Source organism: Lipotes vexillifer, unplaced genomic scaffold (genome assembly GCF_000442215.2).
Source record: "Lipotes vexillifer unplaced genomic scaffold, Lipotes_vexillifer_v1.1 scaffold1378, whole genome shotgun sequence".
Classification (NCBI taxonomy): domain Eukaryota; kingdom Metazoa; phylum Chordata; class Mammalia; order Artiodactyla; family Lipotidae; genus Lipotes; species Lipotes vexillifer.
This window is the reverse complement of record NW_006775104.1, coordinates 2,295,154-2,316,077: the sequence shown is the minus strand read 5'-3', so window position 1 is coordinate 2,316,077 and position 20,924 is coordinate 2,295,154. Positions and strand designations below refer to the sequence as shown.

Here is a 20,924-nt window from a genome sequence, read left to right as displayed (position 1 = left end):
TCACAAATTTCTTCCTTGAATCAAAAGTTGTGCCACTATCCTGGTTACCTGTGGATTCACCAAGCAATCCAGCAAGTCATCTGTAGAAATGAATGTTTGGGAAGGGGCCACAGTACTATTTGAAGCAATTTGTTCCACAACTGCATTCTCACTTTCACTCATCATTCGTTGTCTCTTGGTATAATGCAGTTTTCCAAAGCGTTTTCCATTTTTGCCAACAAAGTCTTCACCATCACTTTCAAACATGCCTCCTCTTTCTGAGGGTGGTTCTTGGGAACCTGGTATCACAGGAACCAGATCAGGACCAAAGGGACTTGCTGCCTCCTGTTTTACTGTTCCCAAGGTTAAGTTGTGGCTACTAGTTTGTTCTACCTCCACGTGGTTGTGCACATTTAATTCTTCCTTTATCACGTACTCTCTGTCTGTGCTCAGCGCTTGGGTTTCTACTACCTTAGATTTTCCATAATGATCAAAAAAAGCAGAAACGGCTCCATTTAAGTAGCGACAATTGACTTCATGGGATGTTTCCTCGACCTAAGGAAAAAGAAAAACTCTTTAGAATGGTTATATGCACTTACATAAATTGGAAAACAAATGTTCCAGCCAGGATTGGTTCATCACAGGATACTAACTGCCATGATGAAAACCAGAAAGGACCTACCTCAGTTGGGTTTAACCAAGCTCTCGTATCATGTGGATTCTCTGCAGTTTTCAGGGCACACACAAGCATGCGGGTGATTGCCTCTTCTACCCGGGCTTGGTGATCCTCTTCCTAAATCAAGGTTAAAAAAAGACACATGTTTTTCATTTGTCTCTGTGTCTCATTGCTTAAAACAGAGTAGTCTCTCTCTCTCTTTTTTTTTTGCGGTACGCAGGCCTCTCACTTTGTGGCCTCTCCCGTCGCAGAGCACCGGCTCCGGATGCGCAGGCCCAGCGGCCACGGCTCACGGGCCCAGCGGCTCCCGTGGCATGTGGGACCTTCCCGGACCGGGGCATGAACCCGTGTCCCCTGCATCGGCAGGCGGACTCTCAACCACTGTGCCACCAGGGAAGCCCAAGACAGAGTAGAGTCTCTTAATTGTGTGTTCTGTTCTCTCATTAACATAAGCTTTGTTACTGAAGGAATATATTGTTGGCAGACCACAATTTTTATGTATTCACTCTCCTCTGCCATCTAGAAGAGTTTTAGAATATTTCACCAACCAAATTTAAGTGTGTATCCTGTCTATAAGACATAGACCTTATTAAGTATGAACCACCTTGTGATGTTTTTCCCAATATTTTCCATTCTCTGACATGTTTAAAGTTAAAAAAAAAGAGTATTACATACAAAGGAATAATCCCTGTAGAGCAGTGGTCCCCAACCTTTTTGGCACAAGGACCTGTTTCACGGAAGACAGTTTTTCCACGGGACGTGGGGGGTGGATTGGTTCAGGCAGTAACATGAGCAATGGTTCAGGCGGTAATGCAAGCGATGGGGATCAATGGGGAGCGGCAGATGAAGTTTTGCTCGCTTGCCCGCTGCTCACCTTCTGCTGTGCGGCCCGGTTCCTAACAGGCCGTGGACCAGTATCGGTCCGTGGCCCGGGGGTTGGGGACCCCGGCTATAGAGGATCATTTTGATAAGCTAATTACTTGAGGAATGGGAAATAATTATAATAAATATTCTTGGCCACAAGAATGAGATGACCAAATATCTAAATATGTCTTTATAAAGAGACAATAAGTATAAACTATGGTATTAATGGTAAATTACATTATATATATATGTGTATATATATGTAAAATTTTCGGGCTTCCCTGGTGGTGCAGTGGTTGAGAGTCCGCCTGCCGATGCAGGGGACGCGAGTTTGTGCCCCGGGCCGGGAGGATCCCGCATGCCACAGAGCGGCTGGGCCCGTGAGCCATGGCCGCTGAGCCTGCGCGTCTGGAGCCTGTGCTCTGCGACGGGAGAGGCCACAACAGTGAGAGGCCCACGTACCGCAAAAAAAAAAAAAAGAAAATTTCTTTTTTTGGCAATCTTTTTTTTCTTCTTGGCCACGCTGTGTGGCTTGTGGGATATTAGTTCCCCAACCAGGGATTGAACCCAGGCCCTCGGCAATGAAAGCGAAGAGTCCTAACCACTGGACTGCCAGGGAATTCCTAGTGATAAATTACATTAAAATCAATAGTTTTGTTCATCAAAAGATACCATAAAGGAAAAGACAAGCCAGATGTCTGTAATATATATAAGTGATAGGAGATGAATATGCAGAATATATAAAGACTCTGCACACATCAATAAGACAAATGACCTAATTTTTTTTAAATGGGCTAAGAAATGAAGACAAACATGTCAAAAAAAGAACAATTATAGGGTTAAAAACACAAGAAAATAGGCTTAGCTTCATTCATAATCAGGGAAATGCAAATCAGGAAACCCATGAAACTGGCAAGAGGGTCTGATAATTCCAAATGGTGGAGAGTGCTTGACAGAAATCTTGTTGATGGTGGGAAAACATACAGGCATTATTTTATAAACTTGAGTATTGTGTACCCTACAGACCAGCAACTCCACTCCTAGATATATACATATATACATATTCTCTAGAGAAACTCTTGCACATGTGTACAAGAATATTCTATTTATAAAAGCAAAAGAAATTGGAAACAACCCATTTCTATCCATCAATAGAAAAATGAATCAAATTGTAGTACATTAACACAAGAGGATATTATATCATGGTGAAAATGAATGACCAGCTACGTGTGACAACACAGATGAATCTTAGAAACATAATATTAAAAAAAAAAAAGCAAATCCCCAGGATGAGATACCACTTCACACTAGGAAGGCTATAATAAGCCAGATAATGACAAGTGTTGGTGAGGATATGGAGAAATCAGAATCTTCACAAATTGCTGGTGGGAATGTAAACAGTACAGCTGCTTTGGAAAACAGCCTGGCAATTCCCCAACGGTTAAATGTAGAGTTACCAGATGGTTAATTTTATAAGTCAACTTGTCTAGGCCATGGTGACCAACTGTCTGGTCAAACACTAGTCTAGATGTCGCTGTGAAGATATTTCGTAGATGCGATTAACATTTATAATCAGCTGACTTTAGGTAAAAGGAGATTATCCTCAATAACGTGGGTGGACCTCATCCAATCAGTTGAAGGCCATAGGAGTAAAATTTAAGGTTTTCTGGAGAAGAGATTCTGCCTCAAGATTGCAACAGAAATCCTGAGTGAGTTTCCAGCCTGCCAGCCTGTTCTACAGATTTTGGACTCCAGACTGCAACTTTAACTCGTCTGAATTTCCAGCCTGTTGGCCTGCCTTGGCTGATGTACCATATGACCCAGCAACTCCACTCCTAGGTACATACCAAGAGAAATGAAAGCATACATCCACACAAAAACTTGTACACGAATGTTAACAGTAGCATTATTCATAATAACCAAAAGTAGACACAACCCAAACGTCCATCAATTGATTAGTGGATAAACAAAATGTGGTATATCTGTACAATAAAAAATTTTTTAGCCATAAAAAAAAGGAATGAAGTACTGATATATGCTACTACATGGATGATTCTTGAAAACATTATGCTGAATGAAAGATGCCAGCCATAAAAAATGTCCCCTTCAAATAGTTAAAACAGAAAAAAAAATTCTGTAGTTTTAGAAGTAATGGGTATGGTTACAAGCAGGCAGGTGACAGCTCCACGATGGAATGAGCTATCTTGGGAGGCAAAGCAACTGTAAGGCTATTGTAGATGTGACTTTGGCACTGGGAGTGGAAGTGAACTCCTGGGAGTGGAAGTGAACTCCCATGCACTCTACCTTGATATTTGCTCTGATTCCAATACAGCCTGCTGCAAGCAGAATTTCTTTCTTTCTTTCTTTTTGTTTCATGTATAGTATTTTTAAAGGTTTATTTTATATAGCAGTTTCTTATTAGTTATCTATTTGAAACATATAAGTGTATATATGTCAATCCCAATCTCCCAATTCATCCCCCCACTCCCCACCTGCCTGCTTTCCCCCCTTGGTGTCCATGTTTGTTCTCTATATCTGTGTCTCTATTTCTGCCTTGCAAACCGATTCATCTGTACCATGTTTCTAGATTTCACATGTATGCATTAATATACAATATTTGTTTTTCTGTTTCTTACTTCACTCTGTATGACAGTCTCTAGGTCCATCCACGTCTCTACACGTAACCCAATTTTATTCCGTTTTATGGCTCAGTAATATTCTATTGTATATATGTACCACATCTTCTTTATCCATTTGTCAGTTGATGGGCATTTAGGTTGCTTCCATGATCTGGCTATTGTAAATAGTGCTGCAATGAACACTGGGGTGCATATGTCTTTTTGAATTATGTTTTTGTCTGGGTATATGCCCTGTAGTGGGATTGCTGGGTCATATGGTAGTTCTATTTTTAGTTTTTTAAGGAACCTCCATACTGTTCTCCATAGTGGCTGTATCAATTCACATTCCCACCAACAGTGCAAGAGGGTACCCTTTTCTCCACACCCTCTCCAGCATTTGTTGTTTGTAGATTTTCTGATGACGCCCATTCTCACCAGTGTGAGCTGATACCTCATTGTAGTTTTGATTTGCATTTCTCTAATAATTAGTGATGTTGAGCAGCTTTTCATGTGCCTCTTGGCCATCTGTATGTCTTCTTTGGAGAAAAGTCTATTTAGGTCTTCTGCCCATTTTTTGATTGGGTTGTTTGTTTTTTTTTTACTATTGCGCTGCATGAGCTGTTATATATTTTGGAGATTAATCCTTTGTCTGTTGATTTGTTTGCAAATATTTTCTCCCATTCTGAGGGTTGTCTTTTTGTCTTGTTTATAGTTTTCTTTGCTGTGCAAAGCTTTTAAGTTTCGTTAGGTCCCATGTGTTTATTTTTGTTTTTATTTCCATTACTCTAGGAGTTGGATCAAAAAAGATCTTGCTGTGATTTATGTCAAAGAGTGTTCTGCCTATGTTCTCCTCTAAGAGTTTTATAGTGTCTGGTCTTACATTAGGTCTTTAATCCATTTGAGGCTTATTTCTGTGTATGGTGTTAGGAAGTATTCTAATTTCATTCTTTTACATGTAGCTGTCCAGTTTTCCCAGCACTACTTATTGAAGAGACTGTCTTTTTTCCATTGTATATCCTTGCCTCCTTTGTCATAGATTAGTTGACCATAGATCTGTGGGTTTATCTCTGGGCTTTCTATCCTGTTCCATTGATCTATATTTCTGTTTTTGTGCCAGTACCATATTGTCTTGATTACTGTAGCTTTGTAGTATAGTCTGAAGTCAGGGAGTCTGATTCCTTCAGCTCCGCTTTTTTCCCTCAAGACTGTTTTGACTATTTGGGGTCTTTTGTGTCTCCATACAAATTTTAAGATTTGTTGTTCTAGTTCTGTAAAAAATGCCATTGGTAATTTGATAGAGATTGCATTGAATCTGTAGATTGCTTTGTGTAGTATAGTCATTTTCACAATATTGATTCTTCCAATCCAAGAACATGGTGTATCTCTCCATCTGTTTGTGTCATCTTTGGTTGCTTTCATCAGTGTCTTACAGTTTTCTGAGTACAGGTCTTTTACCTCCTTAGATAGGTTTATTCCTAGGTATTTTATTCTTTTTGTTGCAATGGTGAATGGGACTGTTTCATTAATTTCTCTTTCTGATCTTTCATTGTTAGTGTATAGGAATGCAAGAGATTTCTGTGCATTAATTTTGTATCCTGAAACTTTACCAAATTCACTGATTAGCTCTAGTAGTTTCCTGGTGGCATCTTTAGGATTCTCTATGTATAGTATCATGTCATCTGCAAACAGTAACAGTTTGACTTCTTCTTTTCCAATTTGTATTCCTTTTATTTCTTTTTCTTCTCTGATTGCCTTGGCTAGGACTTCCAAAACTATGTTGAATAGTAGTGGTGAGAGTGGACATCCTTGTCTTGTTCCTGATCTTAGAGGAAATGCTTTCAGTTTTTCACCATTGAGAATGATGTTTGCTGTGGGTTTGTCATATATGGCCTTTATCATGTTGAGGTAGGTTCCCTCTATGCCCACTTTCTGGAGAGTTTTAATCATAAATGGGTGTTGAATTTTGTCAAAAGCTTTTTCTGCATCTGTTGAGATGACCATATGGTTTTTATTCTTCAATCTGTTAATATGGTATATCACATAGATTGATTTGTGTATATTGAAGAATCCTTGCATCCCTGGAATAAATCCCACTTGATCATGGTGTATGATCCTTTTAATGTGTTGTTGGATTCTGTTTGCTAGTATTTTTTTTTTTTTTTTGCAGTACATGGGCCTCTCACTGTTGTGGCCTCTCGCATTGCAGAGCACAGGCTCTGGATGCACAGGCTCAGTGGCCATGGCTCACGGGTCTAGCCGCTCCATGGCATGTGGGATCTTCCTGGACCGGGGCACGAGCCCGTGTTCCCTGCATCAGCAGGCGGACTCTCAACCACTGCGCCACCAGGGAAGCCCTGTAATTTTCTTTTTTTTTTTAGTATCTTTGTCTGGTTTTGGTATCAGGGTGATGGTGGCCTCATAGAACGAGTTTGGGAGAGTTCCTTCCTCTGCAATTTTTTGGAAGAGTGTGAGAAGGATGGGTGTTAGGTCTTCTTTAAATGTTTGATATAATTCACCTGTGAAGCCATCTGGTCCTGGACTTTTGTTTGTTGGAAGATTTTTAATCACAGTTTCAATTTCATTACTTGTGATTGGTCTGTTCATAGTTTCTATTTCTTCCTGGTTCACTCTTGGAAGGTTACACCTTTCTACGAACTTGTTCATTTCTTCCAGGTTGTCCATATTATTGCCGTAGAGTTGCTTATAGTAGTCTCTTAGGATGCTCTGTATTTCTGCAGTGTCCACTTTAACTTCCCCTTTTTCATTTCTAATTTTATTGATTTGAGTCCTCTCCCTCTTTTTCTTGATGAGTCTGGCTAAAGGTCTGTCAACTTTGTTTTTCTTCTCAAAGAACCAGCTTTTAGTTTTATTGATCTTTGCTATTGTTTTCTTTGTTTCTATTTCATTTATTTCTGCTCTGATCTTTATGATTTCTTCCCTTGTACTAACTCTCGGTTTTGTTTGTAGTTCTTTCTCTAGTTCTTTAAGGTGTAAGGTTAGATTGTTTATTTGAGATTTCTCTTGCTTCTTGAGATAGGATTGTATTGCTATAAACTTCCCTCTTAGAACTGCTCTTGCCACATCCCATAGGTTTTGGACTGTCGTGTTTTCATTGTCATTTGTCTCTAGGTATCTTTTGATTTCTTCAGTGATCTCTTGGTTATTTCGTAATGTATTGTTTAGCCTCCATATGTTTGTGTGTTTTATGTATTTTTCCCTGTAATTTATTTCTAATCTCATAGCACTGTGATCAGAAAAGATGCTTGATATGATTTCAATTTTCTTAAATTTACTGAGGCTTGATTTGTGACCCAAGATGTGATCTATCTTGGAGAATGTTCCGTGTGCACTTGAGAAGAAAGTGTAATCTGCTGTTTTCGGAAGGAATGTCCTATAAATATCAATTAAATCTATCTGGTCTATTGTGTCATTTAAAGCTTTTGTTTCCTTATTAATTTTCTGTCTGGATGATCTGTCCATTGTTGTAAGTGAGGTGTTAAAGTCCCCCACTATTATTGTGTTACTGTCGACTTCCTATTTTATAGCTGTTAGCATTTGTCTTATGTATTGAGGCGCTCCTAAGTTGGGTGCATATATAATTGTTATGTCTTCTTCTTGGATTGACCCCTTGACCATTATGGAGTGTCCTTCCTTGTCTCTTGTAACATTCTTTATTTTAAAGTCTATTTTATCTGATATGAGTATTGCTACTCCAGCTTTGTTCTGATTTCCATTTGAATGGAATATCTTTTTCCATCCCCTCACTTTCAGTCTGTATGTGTCCCTAGATCTGAAGTGGGTCTCTTGTAGACAGCATATACACGGGTCTTGCTTTTGTATCCATTCAGCCAGCCTGTGTCTTTTGGTTGGAGCATTTAATCCATTCACGTTTAAGGTAATTATCAATATGTATGTTCCTATTACCATTTTCTTAATTGTTTTGGGTTTGTTTTTATAGGTTCTTTTCTTCTCTTGTGTTTCCCACTTAGAGAAGTTCCTTTAGCCTTTGTTGTAGAGCTGGTTTGGCGGTGCTGAATTCTCTTAGCTTTTGCTTGTCTGCAAAGCTTTTGCTTTCTCCGAGGATCTCTGAATGAGATCCTTGCTGGGTAGAATAATCTACAATATGGTTGTAGTTTCTTTCCTTTCACCACTTTAAATATACTGTGCCACTCCCTTCTGGCTTGTAGAGTTTCTGCTGAGAAATCAGCTGTTAACCTTATGGGAGTTCCCTTGTATGTTATTTGTCAATTTTCCCTTGCTGCTTTCAGTCATTTTTCTTTGTCTTTAATTTTTGCCAATTTGATTACTTTGTGTTTCTCCTTTGGTTTATCCTGCCTGGGACTCTCTGCACTTCCTGGATTTGGGTGGCTATTTCCTTTCCCATGTTAGGGAATTTTTTGACTATAATCTCTTCAAATATTTTCTCGGGTCCTTTCTCTCTCTCTTCACCTTCTGGGACCCCTATAATGCGAATGTTGTTGCGTTTAATGTTGTCCCAGAGATCTCTTAGGCTGTCTTCATTTCTTTTCATTCTTTTTTTTCTTTATTCTGTTCCCCGCTGTGAATTCCACCATTCTGTCTTCCAGGTCACTTATCCGTTCTTCTGCCTCAGTTATTCTGCTATTGATTCCTTCTAGTGTATTTTTCATTTCAGTTATTGTATTGTTCATCTCTGTTTGTGTGTTCTTTAATTCTTCTAGGTGTTTGTTAAACATTTCTTGCATCGTCTCAATCTTTGCCTCCATTCTTTTTCCAAGGTGCTGGATCATCTTCACTATCATTATTCTGAATTCTTTTTCTGGAAGGTTGCCTATCTCCACTTCATTTAGTTGTTTTTCTGGGGTTTTATCTTGTTCCTTCATCTGGTACACAGCCCTCTGCCTTTTCATTTTGTCTTTCTGTGAATGTGTTTTTCATTCCACAGGCTGCAGGATTGTAGCTCTTCTTGCTTCTCTATATATGTGTTTAATTTTCATTTTGATTCAGTGTTCTGTGGATAATTTTTTTTTTTTTTTTTGCGATATGCGGGCCTCTCACTGTTGTGGCCTCTCCCGTTGCGGAGCATAGGCTCCAGACGCACAGGCTCAGCGGCCATGGCTCACGGGCCCAGCCGCTCCGCGGCACGTGGGATCTTCCCGGACCGGGGCACAAACCCATGTCCCCTGCATCAGCAGGTGGACTCTCAACCACTGCGCCACCAGGGAAGCCCTCTGTGGATAATTTTAATTAACACTTGAAGATGATTTCAGGTATAGCAAATTAAGCCATTCACTTTTATGCTTGGATTTCATGGTTTCCAATCCCTGGAGTGCCTTCAGAGTTGGAGAAGCTGGCCTGCAGTGGCTCTCCTTCTGCGCTGCACCTAGTATTTTTAAATTTAATATGTATAAGACCATGCGCTAAAGAACAGTATGTTAACTACCCTTAAAGACAAAGAAATCTTATCTTGAAAAAATGTAACATTAATAACATATTTCAGATAATGGGCACAAAAATGATTCAACTGAGATGTCCACTTCTGGCTGTGATAGAGTAAAAGTAACTTAATTACTTTCCTATGATAACTGGAAAACTAGACAAATACATATTATTAAAGTATTTCAGACATTGGACTACAGGTAACATAAAAATGTGATCTCTGAGAAAAAGAAAATAAATGATTTAAGTACTATAATTGACCAACTTCTTTTCAGAGGGACATTCTGAACACTGGAGCAGAAAGGGGGATACCAAGCAAGGCAATCAGTTAAGCAGAATTTCTAACTGTAAGTCTATTGATCTCCCATCATACTTCTCACCCAAGGGTTACGACTCTTCTAAGCCACACAACAGAGCTTCCTGTTACAGTATTCCTTATGCTCCCCCTGTGCCAAAGCCCTTCCCATTATCTAAGGATAAGAAAAGTCTGAGTGAGGGGAGGGTGCGGCAGCCAAAGAGAGGAGAGAGATGCAATCAAGGTTTTGGGTACAGGAGAGCAGAGATGCATTCAAGGCCTCAGGTTAATGAGGGCACAGGTGCAGTCAAAGCCTCTGGTTAAAGCATACAAAGATGTAATGACACCTCAGAGGGAAGAGACAGACTTGAGCCATAAGAGTAGCCATTCTAATAGTCAAGTAGAGCAGGCAACCAGGATTGAGCACAGCATATTGGAGGGGAAAAGCCTTTGGGAGAAATAAAATGATAACACCTAGCACTGAAAGACTGCTCTGAGAAAATGTGTAAGTCAGGACTGAGAATTCTACAATTATTAATGAGGACACTGAACAAAGAAGCAAGTATCTCCAGCCCAGATGGTGGGGGATGGGACTGGCAACGTGGGACACACGTGGCAGATCCAGCCAGGCCCAACATGATTCTCCTAACAACACCGGTCAAGGGAGAAGACCTGGCACACCAACATCAGGGCCCATTTTGTGCCCTTGAAAGAAAGAGAATGGTGTGTCACAAAAATCCTATTTCCAACCTTACTATTCATCAACAGAGCGCAGAATACATAAATTATGGAACAGTAAAACAAAGTAACACTAGGGTGTTGGTGAAAATTAATCACCAAGTTCTATAGACAGGCACTGTATATCTTAAAAGCAGGGAGATTACATTTGTTAGAAAAAAAAAATTACCAGCTCAATCCATGAGTTTATACTGACAGTGACAGGATCAATGGATTCCACATAATGCCACCAGTGTCTGGGGACAAACAGAACCTGAAAACCAAACAAAAAATGGTTAGCACAAGAACAGAACATTTTATTTTTATGTCAGAATCAGATCTTAAATGAAGCTGCTAAGGAAAATAAACAAACGCTAATGAATTTATACTAATATTGTAATAGGAAAGGGAAACAAGAAAAAAAAACCTCCAATCCTTTTATTCCTTTTCTTAAATTAACAAGTTTGCATGTTCTCCAAAGGATATTACTAGCTTCTCCAGTCTCTACTCTCCTTTATCCTGGACTTTCTCTGTCTGCATCCAAATCTTAGTAAAGGATTCTGAGATTGTAACTTTTTCTCCTTTCCATCACATAATAGTTGTATGAGTTCTGAGAAAGGGCAGAGGTAAACACATAGGACATGGTTTCTGCCTTCTCACAGTCTAAAATCTAGCCAATGAAAAAATAATATATAGAAAAGTGGTAAATCACTTTTTACCACTTATATAATTTATAAATTATGTAAGTGGTAAATCAGAGGAGTGGTCATTGGTGCTAGAGACCTTCAGAGGTGGGAGAAGCAGGCATGCTTCTAGGGAGGTTAGGGGCAACCTGGATGGAGGAAGTGTGATTTGAACCAGGACTAAGAGAGAATGAGGACATGCCAGGATGGAGAAGTGGGCAAGGGAGGTGGGACTGTCAAGGGACAGCAAGTAGGCCAGTCTTACTACTGCAGAAGGAGTAAAGGGGAATAAAGTGGGGAATCAGGTTAGGGCCAGTGGAGGGCCCTGAGTTCAGAATAAGGAATCTGGATTTTATCCTGTAGGCATTTTGAGTTGCTGAGAAGTTCTGAGTAGGGGGATGGTTAAAACAGTGACATTGTGGGAGAGTCTGGGAAGGACAGGAGATTCCTGCAATGGTCCAATTATTAAATTAAATGTTAAGATTTAAATAGGAAGATACAGCAAACAAAAGCAATGGGCAGAATCAAGAAGGACTGCATTTATCCAGAGTCATTACAAGAGTCTGTGGAAGGCTGAGTGCAGCAGATGGAGATGATCTGAAGCTTCTGGGCTTCGGATTTAGGAAAATGGTGGCGCTTGCTATGGACAAGGTGGAGATGGGAAGAGCCCTCCTTTTAAGAGAACTAAAGTGAAGTGAAGAGGACTAAAAACGTCCACTTCAGCCACTGGATTTAGTCATTAGGAGGTCATTAATGTCCTATCATAGAGTATACTTTCAAGTAAAGTAGTAAGAGAGAGAGCCAGTTTATGGTGGATTCAGGAAACAGCATGATGTAAGGAAAACTGATACAATAGACAGAAATACTCATTCGAATTTGGTTATTAAAATAGTAGAAAAAAAGAATTAGCAGCCACTTCACACCCACTAGAATGGCTATAGTTGTAGTAATATAATAATAATAAAGGAAGATAACAAGTGTTGGTGAGGACGTGAAGAAATTGGAACCCTCATAGATTGCTGGTGGGAATGTAAAATGGTACAGCTGCTGTGGAAAACAGTTTGGCAATTCCCCCAAAAGTTAAAAAACAAAGAGTTATCATAGGACTCAGCAATTCCACCCTTACATATATACCCAAGAGAACTGAAAATATATGCTCATACAAAAACTTGTACTCAAATGTTTATAGCAGCATTATTCATAATAACCAAAAAGTGGAAACAATCCAAATATCTATCAGCTGTTTAATGGATAAATAAAATGTATATCCACATAATGGAATATATTCAGCCATAAAAAAGAATGAAGTGCTGATAACATTCTACAGCTTGGATGAATCTTGAGGATATTATGCGATGTGAAAAAAGCCGGACACGGAAGTCCACAGACTGCACAACTGCACTTATGTGAAATGTCCAGAATAGGTAAATCTATACAGAAAGAAAACAGAGAAGTGGTTGTCAAGGGCTGGGGGGAATAGGTGAATGGGGAATGACTGCTGATGGGTTGAGGAAACTTAGTGAAATCGTTCGAGCTGGAGCACTCGAGTGTAAAGGAAGCAGGAAGATCCAGTGAGAAGGGAGCAAAAGAAGGAACACAGGCAGGTCAGAGGGATAATCAAGGGAATAAAATCTCCTTAAGAGACTAAGAAAACCTTGCAAATGTTAATAAAATATCAGACAGCAAATGCCAGTGTTGTAAAGGTGATATTCCCCACTGGGTAGCAGCACTAAGTACTAAACCTTTGGAAATGTTTCAGGGACAGTCAGTTACAAAAGTAACATCCATTCTTGCTTAAAAGCAAATCATTCTCAACAAATATTATATGGTATCACTTATATGTGGAATCTAAAACATGATACAAATGAATCTATATACAGAACAGAAACAGACTCACAGACATAGAAAACAAACTTACAATTATCATGTTTGGTTATGCGGAAAGGGGTAACTTAGGAGTGGGGGATTAACAGACACAGAGTACTATACATAAAATAGATAAGCAACAAGGATTTACGATATAGCACAGGGAACTATATTCAATATCTTGCAATAAATTATAATGGAAAATAATCTGAAAAAATATATATAATTGAATCACTTTGCTGTACACCAAAAACTAACACAATATTGTAAATCAACTACACTTCAATTAAAACAAACAAACAAACAAAAAACCCTAAATCGTTCTTAGTTCATTCTGCCTTTGTTGGCCCACTAACTGGATGCATTCGAACCTGTGTTTGTGTGTCTGGATTTTATCGTGGTTGAACAGATATTAATTGTGAATAAATGTTCCAGAAATGTTCAAGTACTCATGCCTTGACACCTTCTCCTAACCCGAATAAAAATAACCGAGTTTTTGGATCTTCCTCCACAGGCCATTCTCCTCTTCACCAGCAGGAGGAGCTGTGTTCCCTCCTCCCATCTCCCTCCCATGACCTGTGAAGCAGGGATTGTGCGTGAAGCCCATAGCTGGGGAAGCTACGTTCCAATAGCAGAGCAGCAGGGAAGGAACCATTGTCATTTGTATTGATAGGGAGGCACGTGGCATAAAGACTTGAAAGAAGTTATAGCTGGGGTGTCCACTGACAGGTCACCAATGTTTTAAAGCTCCCATTACCTGTCCGGGGCTCAGGGTAACCATATGTCTTCGAGCCTTCCAAAATTGAGGAAAACGTTTTAAATCAGGATTGACAACATTGATTTTACTGAACACGCTAGATTCTTCATAAGGGATTCTAGTTGGATAAAGGAAAGGAGTGTCTTCAGGAGGAAAGAGATGCCATCTTTTCCTAGTTAAAAAAATAAGATACAAGTTAGTACTCTAAACTTGAGACAAAACATGTAAGAAGGCAGCAGCTAAGAGCTCATTTTCAGTCATTTTCATTCAATCCATAAAGGAATACAGGAACCGCAGTGGTCACTTGGCCCATCTCTCACTCAGGGCTGGAATCTCCTCTGCAGACACCTGGTAAAGGAAGGGCAGCAACTAGTGGGTATCTCATGATGCCCTGAGCAGCCTCTTTGCAGGGACAGGAGCTCCTTTGTAAGATGATTCTTTCTTATCTCAAATCAAAGTCAGCCTCCTCATAAACTGTTTCCATCCCTGAGTCTAGAGCTCCCCAGAATAGTCTCTACCCTTTGAAATCTCTGGATTCCTCTTATGCAGAGTAACCATTCATCCAGAGTAACTACCCACCAAATAGTTTCCAGACTTCTCCCTATTGGGGTTGTAAATTCCTTAACCTAAACATTTGTTAAGTTGATCCATTAAGGAAGAGAAATGCACGAATGATGCCACACAACTAAAAAGAAGTATAATATAGGAATTTTCAAAAAGAAAACTGTAAAATGTTTCAGTCACTTTAAAATTTTTTGAAAAGTGGAAGTGATAAACCTTAACTCACAAAACACTAGACACACCAATACTTTGAGCCAACAGAGGGAGGACATCTGAAGCAAAGGAGGGAGAAGTGTGAAAAAGGAAGAGACACAGACAGACAGAAATACACAGATGGGGAAGCAAAGAGAGAGGGAAAAGCACCTAGTTCTGAGACAAGCCCTAAAGCCCTCTGGTGACCCCTGACGGTTACAGAGGGGCCATTATCTCCTTTCAAAACATGTCCTTTCAAAAGAGCTGACTGCTCTTCTCAAACTAGGAAATATAAAGTCTTACTTTGCCTTAGAGATGATAAAGCTGCTCCCTCCCACTGGACCTATGACTAGTTTGGGAGAATTTTTGGCATTTAGGATGTTTAGAATGTTAGAGCTGGAAGGACCCTTAAGAGATCATCAGTCTAATCTTACATTCAAAGAAGTGGAAGAGGGAGCCAGGGTTTGCTCAGCGTCATTCACTGGGCTTGTGTTAGTGGTGGACCCAGTACTAGGTCACAGATCTCCAGACCCCAGCACTACAGCTGTGTTTCCCAAAGGAACAGCCATGATGATAACCATCCCACACAATTTGCTTTGCTAAGTTTAAAATGTAATATATTTGCATCCTTGTGTTCTTAATCAGAAAAGGTAGTCAATCATCATGTCATCCCTGGCTCAAAAACCTCTTGGTTCTGATGCTGAAACAACAAGAGAATAAGCAGTATTTGCCTGGGCATTAAGCCCCTCAGGCTCCACCCTGCCTTTCCTACTAATCCCTCTGTCTCTAATTTACAACTTACACGGACAACTCACTGGGCCCTCTATATACCCCATGCTTTCCTGGAGCTCTGCTCATGCTGGTCCCTTTGCTCCTCCCACCTGTGTCTTTTGAACATTCACCCACCCTTTGAAACCCATCCCAAATGGCAAGTCCCCTCTGAAATCCTCCCTAATCTTTCCAACAGGAACATTTTCTCTTCTACTTTTCAGTTGCATGGCTCTACGAAACCTTCCTCAAGGGCATGTTCATTCTGCCTACATATATCACAGCAATCCGTGGGCTTCCCTGCACTCTTAACTGTACATACACTCTCTTAGGGCAGAGAGGTGTCTTACTTGTTCACCTGTTTCTACTGTAACACATGGTATCTGCATGGCAGGATACTCAATAAATATTTCCTGAATAGTTAGTTATTACTCCAGAGCTATATGAGGCCAGAAAATATGGTCTACGAGAAAGTTAAAGTAAAGCTATATTAATTTTATATCACAGAAAGAACCCAGGTATTTTTTGGTAATGTTTTTCCAACTGAATTTCTTTGGCTTATTTCTCCACTCAGAACACATGGAAAGCAGCTACTTAAAATGATGTCCTCTCTAACGAAGTTTAAGGTTCAGACTATTAACTCCATAAGGGTAGGGACCAGGCACACTTGATTCACTGCTGTAACCATAGTGCATTAATAACGTACCTAGACGTTCTAGGCTGCGTAATAAAGACCTGAGGAATCCAGGAGGAACTATATCTCATACAGTTTTATAGTTTTCCAAGTACTTCACACGTGGGGGGAGCAGTTCAAAGATGGTAGCAGAGAAAGACCCTGAACTTACCTCCTCCCACAGACACAAAAAATACACATGTACATATAGACCAGTTCCCTCTGAAAAGAACCTGAGAACTAGCTGAACATGTGCTCCACAATAAAGAATAAAAAGGGCTAACTACAATGAGATGAGCAGGAGAGGCAGAGAGACGCTCCCACCAAAATCCCCAGCCCCCACGTGGTGGCACACAACAGGAAGGGACCTCACCAGACAAGGCTTCTCCCGGGAAGTTAGGGGCTGGCACCCCACATCAGGAGCCCCGGCCCCTGGGATCTATACCACAGAGATGAGCCCCCGTAACAGCTGGCTTAGGAAACCAACAGGACAGGTGTCCAAGTGTCCCCAAGTACTACACGAAACTGAGACTCCCCTCGTAAAGGGTTCACGTATATCTCACTTGCCCCAAACCCTAGCAAAATAACAGCAGTTTGAAAAGTGTTGAGACTACGTGTGAAGGAAAGTCATTTAGAATCTGAGAGTACCCACCGAAGGGGTGGGAAATGATGGAAATGCTCCCCCGGGATGGAAGCACTGGCAGATGCCATTGTTGTGCTCCTCACCTAACCTGCGGGCACAGGTGGGCAAGCTCGGATGCAGGGGCGAGCAACTGTGGCTCTACCCTGCCACAATGCTGAAGCCAGAGAGCTCCAGTGACCAGAGCAATTCCCCAGCCCTGGCGCAGGCAGGTAGGCACAAACCGTTGGCATTCTCCTGCTCCCTAGCTAAAGTCTGTGAGTGTGGGAGGCTTCAACACAGCCCTGCCCCCTGGCTGGGGCTGATGCGCATGAGCAGTCACAGCGTTCTCCTGCTCCTGAAAAGCCAACACGCGTGCACGGACGAGGCAATCTCATGCCACACCGCTGAAGCCTGTGGGCACGAGCAGTCATCGTTTTCCCACTGTTCTCCTAAAACAAGAGAGCAAGTCCCACCCCCTACACTCTACAGCTACTAATGCAGACTCTTACATTATAGAGCTAAGCAGACAACTGTCTAGCTGAACTGGGAGTGTATTCCTAGAGTTCTAGGATCAGCTTTCTGACAGTAATCCTGACCATGGCTGAGAGACACAACACACAGACACCACCATCTATACTGTTCCCCTTATTTCACAAAGGAGGAGACTGAACCAGAGGTTAAGAGATCTGCCCTGGTCATGAGGCAGGCTGATAGGATGGAGCAGGGAGTCCTGCCCCCTACCCGACACTCATTCCTCTTCCTGTGCCCACACACACACACACACACACACACACACACACACACACTCTCTCTCTCTCTCTCTCTCTCTCTCTCTCTCTCTCTCTCTCTCTCTCCCTCATGCATGTGCATGCACATGTGCATTACCTTCCTTGTACCTGGAATACTAGGTTGCAACCATAGGTGTCCAGATGACAGGGTGTATGGGCCCCCATGGAGCCGATCCACAATGTACTTTCCTGTCCATTTCTTCCAGGAAACCCAAAGTCAGACCACATCACATCCTGTTTTGAAAATAAAGTCACAGTCCATCAAAAACCAACCAACTCTGTTGTATAGGACTGTTACACATTTTCACTTACACATCTGGTTTTGGGTACTTGGAACACTCTCTTACAGAAATCGCTATAGATGGAAGAGGTTAGGTTTCCAGAGCAATTCAAGAAGTCTTTTTAACCAATAACATATCTGAATAACCCCACTAATAGTAGCTATTCAACAAATATTTACTGTCTGCCTATAACATGCCTGGCACTCTTCTAGAGCATGTGATGAATCAATGCACAAAATAGACAAAAACACCCACCCAAATGAAGCTTACATTTCAGAGGTTGGAGACTGACAATAAACACTAGACACAGTTATGCAGATATATGGGGGAAGTGGCTCAGGCAGCAGGAACAGTGACTGCAATGGAAATAGAAGTATTTTTTTAAATCTCTGAAGCTTAACTCAGTAATCCAAAAAGGCACATTCCCTCTAAGCAGTGCAGATATTTTGAGGCATAAGTAATGTACTAACTTTTTGCACTTTCAAAGACCACATGAAAGAAGGCTTCTCCTAGGTTAGTGGAGTTATTTAAAATTATAGATGCTGGAGCATCTATAGTAGTTCATACCTACTAAACTAGAGTCTCCAGGTGGGGGAGACACAGCCTATCTTTTGAAATACTTTTGCTATGCTCCTCAAGGTCATTAACTCTTTAAGTGAAGAACTTGAAACAAGAGACAGCACAGTGCTTTCAACTTGGCACTCCTTATGTCTAGTTCTGTGGACAGATCCTGCCCAAGTCAACTACTGATCCATAAATACCATCTGGTCCAGTAGTTCTCAAACCAGGCTCCCTGGCATCCCGTTAGGGCACTGGGGATAGCAGCAAAGGCTCTTTCTTTCAGCAAATTGCTCTGCTTGATTTTATTTAAGTTTGAAAAAAGGGGGGGTTCCTGCTTTTAAATAAAAGTTAGAGGACTACAAACACAGTTTGACATAAACTCAAATCCATGGAATTTAAGATATGTATAAGCTGAGAAAGAAAAAGAACACACCAGACAGGAAAGTTTTGCTTTATTTTTTATTTTATTTTTTTTGAATCATGAATTTTTCCTTTTGAATTTTAAAAAACAAAACAAAAAACACCTCTATGTGCAGAACATGGTCCTAAATGCTGACACTACTCAGTATCTTCAAACTTTTCTCTTTCTGGAGGCAAAGCATTAACACTACTCAAAGAGAAAGATTTTGGAGAGACATTTTTAATGGATGGTTTTAAGGAAGACTAGAAAAAAGCTTTTTCATTTTTGTTTTGAGTGATAAAAATAGAATATGTGCATATAACTAATATCTGTTATAAAAAGGGGAATTTTTGCAAGGTCAGCACTATTGTAAATGCATATGGCTCAAATGCAGCAGCTCCAGGGGGTGGCAAAAATCATGTCCCCTCTGGATATAGCCCATATGCTCCATGAAGGGAGCTTACCTCTGTTTTCCCAATGCCTAATATAATACCTGGCTCAGGTTAAGTGCTTAAAACCTTGGCTGCTTGGGTGGGAAAGAAGAATCTGTTGGCTTATTATGGGTAAACTGTTCAGGTCAAGAACATTTTTGAGCATCTATTACATACCTGGTATGATGCTAAATGTTTGGAATATGAAAATTAATACAACACAGGCCCTCCCTTCAAATCTCATAATGGAAGATAGTCCCCTAAATGGACCCTTCCGATATAATGCAGAAAGTGCTCTCACAGCAGTGAGCAGAGAGTGCTCTAAGATCACAGAAGAGGGGCTCCCGGTCCAAGCAGGGAGCTTAGGGAGGCTTCCAATGAACCTGGTCCTTGTTGAACAATTCACCACACCTCAGTTTGGAATTTAACTAAAGGTAGATGAAAGACACGCAATATAAAAACAAAAAATGGGGATCTGTCTTACCTAAGAAGAGGCTGGTTTAAGTGACTCTTAATCTTCTTACAGATACACCCCTTTGGGAGTCTAATGAATGCCGATATCCCTCTCCTCAGAGAAATGAACGCACACGCACACGTGAGCGCACACGCACACACACACTTTCACATACACTTTGAGGGAGTCGGTGGACCAACCCCAGGTGAGAAACTGTTCTAGAGCACTCTACTTCAGAAAGAATCACAGAAGGAAAGTTTTTCTACTAGGTCGGGGGGAGATTATATGAAAAACTGCCGTGAGGCTTCCTTGACCTCTTATCTAACACAGTAATGACTAAAAAAGGAAAAATTATTTTGGAATGATTAGATCAGGGTGACCTAAACTTCAGCTGCAAACTGGCTGATAAAACCAGAGGGTGAAGGGTTTGGGGGCAAGTGGCAGAGAGAAAGTCAGAGTAAATTTGTCAGAAAATAGATAGCATTGAGTGTTACCTATTTTGGCTTTCTTTCCCCACAGGCTCTTGAGAGTTGGGATTTCTTGCCAATTGAGTTCAGCTACTTACAGTTAGTCAAATCTCTGAAATGAGTGCAGGCCCAGGAGGAATCTGCGTTGGGTCTTGCTAGAAACAAGTAACCCTGTTAGGCAGCCACATCAGTGAAACTAACACAGGTGACTGGTGGGGTGATCTGTCCTGGAGTCTATCCCCACATCCACTTCAAAAGTTGAAAAAGTCTTTAGAAATCATCTCTATCCATGAAATTCGATTCTACATCATCCCTGAAAAGAGCAAGCGTCTGGTTGATTGCTTACTACAAAATCAATATTTGCTTTCTTGTAACTTCCAGAGGAAGGTCCTAGATTTGTTTTCCACAAACAACAGGTTTATTTTCTCTTCTGCCAAAAACTGTTGTCTTTAAATTATCTGAAAAATGGTCTTCTCCTTTATCATTTTTTTCAAATATTTAGACTCAGTAGCATTAAATTTTCCTTCCAGTTTCTCTCCTCTTGACTACCTTTGTCAACAGCCCTCTTAAAGCCTGGCTCCCAGAATGAACCCCAGACAGAGCCTATGTAGTACCTTGCATATGGGTCTCAACATTCCATGATCTGGACATTACACTATTTTTTTTTTTTTTTTCTTGCGTTATGCGGGCCTCTCACTGTTGTGGCCTCTCCCATTTGCGGAGCACAGGCTCCGGACGCGTAGGCTCAGTGGCCATGGCTCACGGGCCCAGCCGCTCCACGGCATGTGGGATCTTCCCGAAACGGGGCACGAACCCGCGTCTCCTGCATCGGCAGGCGGACTCTCAAGCACTG

General features: G+C 40.9%; 1 protein-coding gene across 1 annotated transcript in view; it reads right to left on the bottom strand.

The window, feature by feature from the left end:
• HSPBAP1 (HSPB1 associated protein 1) overlaps window positions 1-20,924 on the bottom strand; it is a 55,666-nt gene continuing 34,742 nt past the window's right edge. The window contains 5 exon segments of the mRNA XM_007449700.1: window positions 1-534; window positions 662-772; window positions 10,758-10,841; window positions 13,874-14,045; window positions 17,575-17,711. Of these exon segments, the coding sequence (XP_007449762.1) occupies window positions 1-534; window positions 662-772; window positions 10,758-10,841; window positions 13,874-14,045; window positions 17,575-17,711 (1,038 nt within the window).